Below are 8,181 nucleotides of genomic sequence, written 5' to 3' on the forward strand. Positions count from 1 at the left end.
TTGATTGATATAAATATGCTTCAGGATGAAACGGGGAAAGATTACGGTGTTTTGGGTAAACGACCGTAAGAAATTAAAGATATTTTGAATTTTAGTTGGGTCAAATTTACCGGGTCACCAGGATGTAAGTAGCAAGTGTAGCTTATATTGCATGGGGGCGTCGGAAATTTGTGCAACATTAGATATTAAATTGTTACCTAGTAGGTTATATATATTGATGCAATTGAGGAGGGCACACAGATGCATCCTTACCATTTTTAATCATTAAGTATCGAACACGTGGAATTGTTGATAGATCTATCGGGTTGACACCTCATCGTGACCGGTAGCTCCGGTCCACATAGCGGCGAATTGATTCTATAATCGTCTAGAATTGATTAGAGTCTCAATCATAGCATATAGCTCATAACGTCTTTGCAAACTTACGAAACTAAAAGAATGACAAAATAATTAATATTGAAACCATGGGTAGAAAATTTCATCGGAGACTTTTCAAATAAACAATTTCGGATGAATTACCCTTGGATTTTATGAAGGAAATAAAATTAACTTTCTTAAATCTATATGGATGCTTTATCTTTAAAAAACTATAATAAGAAAGTTTTTCCTTAAAACAAATTGCTACGAATGTGAATATGTGAACTCATCCTCCATTGTGGTGACACTTGATTTTTACGTGTTCTTCAGGGACATGAGTTCGGTTTCGGGATTTTGGCATACCTTGTGATAGTGATGCTTGTCGTGTTTAAAAATGTTTTGGACAACTTTTAAAAACTAATTTGGTATCGTGTGTATTTGGATCCATAAGGATCAAGACAACTATGTCGTGAATGTGGACTGTATTTAAACTTTAAACTATAAAGTCATGCTTTAAATAAGTGTATGTCCAAAATAAATAATGCATCGTCTACTAAGATATTTATGGGTACCAACCTCAGTCACCGCCACGTTTGTATTTCCGCTGCGACGTTTTTAGGGTGTGAGACAAACGGTTGTATTGACGACATGTTGGGTTGTATGGAAAGCTTGGAACGATGTGATTTTCAATGGCAAAAGATTTTCGGTGGATGGAATATTTGGGGAAATACAATCTTTGGGGTTCATATGAGTTAAACATAGATTGAAGGGAGTGCAAGTCGATTGGAAGAAGTGCGTGAATTTCAGTATATAGGATATATAAAAAAATTGTGGGTGTGGATGTTTGGTTTTAGGCTCGGAAATCTTTTTGTTCTGTCTTAAAAGTAATAATATATGGGTGAGAAATAGTGATGAAAACTGCATGTATGCTAATGTCTCACTCATATGTAACAATTTTTAGTGATGATTAATGAATTATTTTTTGATGTAAAAAAAAAAGAAAAAGCATAATATCCACTTATTTACAGTGTGTGGACCGAATGCCAAAAAAACACCGCTTTATGGCTCCTCAAAACACACACCTCTTTTTTCTCCACTAAACTACAACACTTATTACACTCTTTTGGCTGGCGGTGAACGCTACAAAGGCGGTCGCATTTCTTGGTTATTCTTCACCCCCAATCATCAAAAAGGTAAAATCTTTAATTCATCTGTTTCTTGAATTTCACAAGAATTTTGTTATCAGATTCTCAAATCTACATAACCCATTATCAATTTCATCATTTGGTTCTTGAAATTTCCACAATGTGATAACTGTATGACTGTTATTGTTTATGTTTATTTCTGATCTGTCATTGTGTTGGGTGAGTTGGATCTTGTGAAGGTTGATGTTATTAACCACTGATTAAAGCCTGTTTTTTTTTTTTTTTTTTTTTTTTTTTAAATTTTGATTACGAATTATGGGTCATTAATGGTGTAATTTTATGGTAATTATGCGTATCATTATCATATCGCTTTCATTTTATTATTATTATTATTATTATTTTTGTTTGTTTGTTTGTAAAAGTATGAAATAAAAAGTTTCTTGTTTTAGGGATTGTTATCTTTGTGTGACCAGCATTCATGAGTAGAATTGTGGACCTCCATGATGACATTGCTGAGCATTTGGTTGAGTTTTTTCCAAATGATGATGGTCTGAGTTATGAAGAGGTTCTCTTGCAACAGGTAATTTTAAATTTAAAACAAGATAATATAGTTTAAAAAGTTTAGATCTTGACTGTATAACGCCCGGGTCACAGGCAAGCATGTACCAGTCCTTTCAAGAACGTGCCCGAAACAACAATAAGGGTAGGTATGATGATGATGATGACATCAGCAATTGGGGTCATCTTTTAGTGGATGAAGGTGAATCTTCAAGGAATGGTGATGTCATGACACAAGAAGCCATAGATGAAGCTTTGGCTCGATCATTGGAGGAATTAGGGGAGGGATTCGATGATCTGCTAGTATCTGAACTCAGTGGCAATGGTCACAACTTTATCCTAATTAGTTTTACTACTTTTTATGTCAAAAAAGTGTAAATCTTGAATTTGCGATATAAAGTTGTTACGCGTATTTGATAGATTAACCATCTGGTTCAAGGTCTTGAAAATGTTAACACTACTTACTATTAATGTTGCGCAGGTAGTGCAGAAAGTCGTGTAGAAGCACCCACACGGGTATTATTAATATTTGTATTTGAGGTTAATAAGTAACTAATCGGCTATGATATTTTCTATTAAATTCTATGTTTGATGACTAGGCACAAGCTGCAAGCCAATCAAGGCAAGACTTCATTGATCCTGATAGTATGCAATATGAGGTACATATTAGCTAATGATATGATGTGGCCGGTGGCCCATAACCTAATTAAATGGATCGACCCATAACCCATCTAATCTAAATAGATGGATTATGACCCAGATCGACCTATTTATTTTTTTCATTACTTCATGGGGGTCATAAATGGATCCGATCAATTTGTGATCTGATCTGAAACGACCTACGTAAATGGATCATGATGTGGCCCGCTTAGCTAATGGATCTTGATGTACCCCATGACTTAACAAATATAAACAGATGAATGGCGACCCATACATTTTTCCATTACCTCACGGGTCATATTTGGAATGGTTGTAAAAATCCCGATTAGTCGCTAGTGGGAGGTTCACCGAGTAATTTTCCTCTAATTGGCCAATTAATCGCTAGACGGTCAAAGGCAGCCCTAGGCAGTCCTAATCTACCAAAATCCGGCGGTTCCGGACAAATTTCGGCCATTTTCCGGCTAAACCTTGTAAATTTCGGTGATTAATCTTGTCTAACTTAAAAAAAAAATGAGCCGATGCGTGGTTAAAACTTGTTTTGCTAAAAAATTACACATAAAAATGTGTGTGCGTATATATAAAACTGAAGATTACATATAAAAATCGCAATCTGATTAATCGCTAGTCCGTACCCCACCAGCCGTCTAGCGCCTACCGATTCTGAATTTTGGATGTGATCAGTTTATTTATTGTTTTTTGAGTATCTGATGAATGGATCATGATGTGACCACTTAGCTAATTGATCTTGATGTGACCTAACTAAGTAATCTAAATACGTTGATGATGACCCATTTATTTATTTATTTATTTTTTCAGAAACGTATAAAATTGTTCATAAGATGAATCTTTTGAACTTTCTGCTATTTTGTTTTGTAGGAGTTGTTACAATTAGCAGAATCCGTTGGCATAGAAAACAGAGGAATATCAGCAAAGCGTATCTCACAGTTACCAACTTCAAAGTACCGGTCTGGATTGTTCTCAAAGAACAAGAAGGAAGAAAAGTAAGAATGCTTATTTAAATTTCTTTACTGGACATTTGAATTCTTGGATTAATCATTGTCCCCAGTATGATTTGGTGAATTGTGTGTGTTTCAGCTGTGTGATATGTCAAATGGATTTTAGCTACGGTGATCGGTTGATCACATTGCCATGTTTGCACCAATATCATACAAAATGCATCACTGACTGGTTGAAGCTCAAGAAGGTATAAAAAATCTTGGCTCACTGATTACAAAACAAAAATACCCTTTCGTCTCCTCTTCAAGATTTATGGTTGCTTCTGTTTGGTTGAAGGCAAATTTGTTTTGTTTTTGTTACAGAATTGTCCTATCTGTCAAAAAGAGGTGGTTTGAGCCTTCAAGGAAGCTTTTCATGGAAAAGATGCATCAATACTCTGCTTGCTTTATATATACATATGTTATTTACATGGACCCTGATGATGAGTTTCTTTGAATTTTTGTTACTATGTGATTTTTATTTAAGCTAGTAAACAACATCGCGCTTTGCTATGGGCCGAGAAAACTGAATTTACAGTAATTAAACCCTCATGAAAGCTTAAATATCGAACATTCTGCTGGCAAGGTCAAATGGTTGTGTTACATGAGGATGTTCCATTTTGGATGATTAAGCATTGTATTAAAAAAAAATGTTCAGACAATTACAAACTACATAGGCATTTACATCATTTGGAACTGAAGATTAAAACACTCAATCAAGCTGGAGCTTGCCCAACTTTTGTGAATTTTACCTCCTATCTCCAAGTGTATCCAAAATGGTACTGGCCAAGGTTTGTAATCTTTCCGACAATGCAACTGACCTTCGGCTTCAATCTCTAGGTCATAAAAATATATCTCTTCACCAAAATTTACCTTTGTTGTATCAGAAGAAGCAGCTAATTCGATTGGGTGGGCAGTGTAGTCTGGCCTAATCGCCTAAGTCTTTTTTGGCGCCATCACTCGGCTTCAAATAATAGAAAGCAACTAAAAAAGCAAAAGTGAGTGTTGTAATTGCAGTCACTTTTTTGTTAGAGGGGATGAAAAGCTTTTCAAATCCTCACATTATCAAGTTGTCTGTTTGAACTCAAATGTTCATGTGCCAACCGCTACCAACAATTTTCCATTATTCCTATCAGCAATATGCATATATTTTTGCTGATTCTCATTTACTGACTTACTGTAAACAGTTACCCTATCAGTGAACGAAGAAGCTGGCAATACTGGAAACCAAGTGAACGATTTCGGTCTCTTCGAGCTTCATCGGTTTCCATCTACTTTGCCCAAGGCGGTGGAGCTAATAAACTGATGAAACCCATTGCGAGGAAAGAAGAGAGAGTGGAAAAAGCAAAATTTCAAAAATACCCTCCCATAGCATACCGTGGCAGCTATTAAAGATGCTACATAAAGGCGTATGGTCCTAAATCCCGCGTCAACTATTTGAGCCAACCTCAGGTTGCGCGCAAGACCATACCCATATCAGACCAATTTGGTAACTTCACCGACCTTGCGCCGACTAATCAAGTATAATCCAAGTCGTGCGCGGGGTCAGGACCAACACAAGATCATATTTGACACTTAACTCCTTGGATGAAAACCTTGACTTCCTGGACCTTGCGTCGGCTACACGGGATATCCCGGGTGTCGCGAGAAGGTAAGAGGCGCAGGTAAACCTCGGGCAAGTACCAAAGGTACAAGTGGCAGAGCAGTGGGCCAATGAACGTCCAACAAGCAGAGCAGTGGGACAAAAAGGTACACAAGGACGCACACGTGGCACCAATCAACATGCGCCGACCACTGCTCCATGATCTTCACTTAGCTGCTGATGATAGACTAGACAACAAGGATAATTGTCAGGACACGTGGATACATTCAACATGCGCTAGCTACCCTCTCACCTAGAAACACCAATGGTCGTGGCAGAGGAGACCGAATGGATATTCCTTGTTGTCGACCACAGGCCCAAGGCCCATCAGTCCATCTCCTTCACAAACCACCTCAGCTATAAATAGTGAACTCCACTCCAGGTTTAAGGATCGCTCTCTTACTCTCTCACTTTATACATACATTATTATCTTCAAAACAGATACTTATTCTCACGCTGGAGGGTGGTTACAAGAAGAACCCCCTCTATTCCCCTCCTTGTAACAAGCTTACGTTGTGTTGACCGTTTTGCAGGATCATCACAGCAGCTTGGACGAGACAAAGAAAGATCCACCTTTATTTGTCAAGGCACAAACCACAAGTTAATCATCTGATTATTGGTGTTTCTTCTAAACCTCTGATAGATGATAGACTGAAGGAGAAGGAAGGCTTTAATTTCTGCAGAGGAAGCCTCTCGTGATGAATGTGCTAATTTTCTGATGAAGCTTCTAGGATTCCTGACCATAGTTGAAGCTTCTGGTTCTGGTGGCTAAAGCTCCTAGGTTCAAAAAAACTATCTTTGAAGACTCAATTACCAGTTGGTCCGAGCTGGCTATGTCAGAGTCTCAAAAAGTCTTAGCTGCAACCTGAAAGATCACAACAAGGAAGAAAACACATTGTTAGCCTCGTCACAGGAAGGGGGTTTTCTCTATGACCAAGCTCGGGCGTGAAAATAAGTATCGGAGTATGTGGAGTAAGTCAGTGAGAGAGAGGAAATTAGAGAGAGAAAGTAGTGATTACCCTTTTTGGGAGGTTTTAGTGGGGTATTTATACCTTTTGGGTATGCTGACGTGGTGAGGTAGTTATGGCCGAACCAGTCACTATCAGGCAGTTAGAGTTGTGGGCCCCAGGTTAGTTAAGGAAGATCTTCTATGTCGATCATACCTGTTCAGGTCATTCGACTCAATCCAATGGCGTCTTACCTTCGGTGACTAGTGTTCGGTCCTTGGCGGGGGGACGGTCGGTCTGGGATAGACGGTGTTCGGTTCGGTGTCTAGCACGTATCCTCGTCAAGTCCCCCTAGTTCGTGGCGTTTATTTAATAAAGTTACGAACTAGTCTTGAGGCATAGGTCGGTTTTTATCTGGGCGGTCTTTTTTTGATTTTTGAATTTCTTCTTTGGCGGTCACTTAGCTGGGTAACTGGCGGTTATTTTAATTTACCCTCTTGATGTTACGTTTGATATGCGTCATTGTGGCGACGTGACGGCTCCTCATTGGGTGGTTTGAGGCGGTTAGTTCCCATATAAAAGGAGAGAGAAAAGTAAAAATTTCACTTTACTTTTTACTCTTCTTCTTTTTTCCTTGGTTCTCTCTACCTGTCTTATTCAAGTATTTTAGCAGGTTTGTCTTGTCCTTCGATATGGCTAATAAAAGTAACATGTTTGGGTGTTTCAACGTTTTGAATCGGTCTGGTGTGGAATGGTTTATCGAGCAATATTCGATCCCATCCTCCCTTAATCCGATTCTTCCTGAAAAGGATAAGGCCATCTAGCCTTTCATTTCGGGGAAAATAGGGGTTTATACCAGGATGTTCGATTATTGTAACTACAGGATTCCTCTAACCAAATTTTTGATTGACGTTCTGATGTTTCATGAAGTTCATCTTTCTCAAATGAACCCTTTTGGCCTAGCCAAAAAAGTGTGCCAATTTGAGCTTTCTTGCCTCGGCTTGGGGTCGGACCAGGATATGGATGTGTTCCGGGCTTTTTATAGATTAAACCGAACCGGAGATTGGTATACTTTCGAGGTTCGGAATAAAAACGCTACTTGTTTTTCATGGATTACGTCAAGCTTGAAAGATTGGAAAGACTGTTTCTTTCTTGTGGATGACCGCTGCATTCCGCCGAGATGGCTTGGAGGCTGAGGAGATTGAGCCTTCCCGGACCTCTTCCTGAAAACTTTCAGTGTAATAAAATTTTAGATGATTCATTGATCAAGGAGGCCGGTCGTATCCAAAAATTTCTGGAACACATCCTTGTCATGGGGAAGATAAGCACCATTTGGTCCGAACCTGAGTATTACCCAACACTTCGTTGGGGCGGAGAGGATTAGTTACATTCTTTATCAAGATGTTGCTTTTCTTTTTCTTGTACTTCGTGTCCTTCCTGTCCCCCTATTTTTATATATAACAATTTATTCGTTCATGCAGCTATGGGTTTGAAAGACGCCTTGCGATTGAAGTCTTTTGATTCTAGCGAGTTGGACATCCGGGCAACGAAGACCAAGGAAGAGGATTGTCCGTACTTGGAGCAAGTTAATGAAAATTTATATAAGATTCGGAACCCCGTTGCTGCTAACATTCAAGGTGGTTCAGGTTCGGCTCCGACGGAGCAGGCGATCAACATTTCCCCACTTCGTACCATTTCGGTAGCAGCTGGTGTTCAAGTGGTGCTTAGGGTTCTCATGAGGAGGGTTCGAAGGTTGTTTTATACGGTTATGTGCATTTGTCAGTTGAAGATGAAGATCCGGTTGGTGAAGGTGGTGATGCTGGTGATCAACCATAGGTAAACTTGAAACGACGTCGCAATCCTTCTTCGACATCTAA

The 8,181-nt window shown here is 38.9% G+C and overlaps 1 protein-coding gene across 1 annotated transcript; it reads left to right on the forward strand.

Annotated features, from left to right (window-relative positions):
• Positions 1-1,361: 1,361 nt before the first annotated feature.
• On the forward strand, positions 1,362-4,300 carry LOC110899701 (E3 ubiquitin ligase BIG BROTHER-related). Its single transcript, XM_022146596.1, has 8 exons — positions 1,362-1,550; positions 1,976-2,082; positions 2,157-2,385; positions 2,542-2,576; positions 2,660-2,719; positions 3,597-3,721; positions 3,816-3,924; positions 4,040-4,300. Exons 2-8 carry the CDS (start codon positions 1,981-1,983, stop codon positions 4,070-4,072), a joined length of 693 nt encoding a protein of 230 aa, XP_022002288.1. The 5' UTR covers positions 1,362-1,550; positions 1,976-1,980; the 3' UTR covers positions 4,073-4,300.
• Positions 4,301-8,181: the final 3,881 nt, after the last annotated feature.

Source organism: Helianthus annuus, chromosome 4 (genome assembly GCF_002127325.2).
Source record: "Helianthus annuus cultivar XRQ/B chromosome 4, HanXRQr2.0-SUNRISE, whole genome shotgun sequence".
NCBI classification, from domain to species: domain Eukaryota; kingdom Viridiplantae; phylum Streptophyta; class Magnoliopsida; order Asterales; family Asteraceae; genus Helianthus; species Helianthus annuus.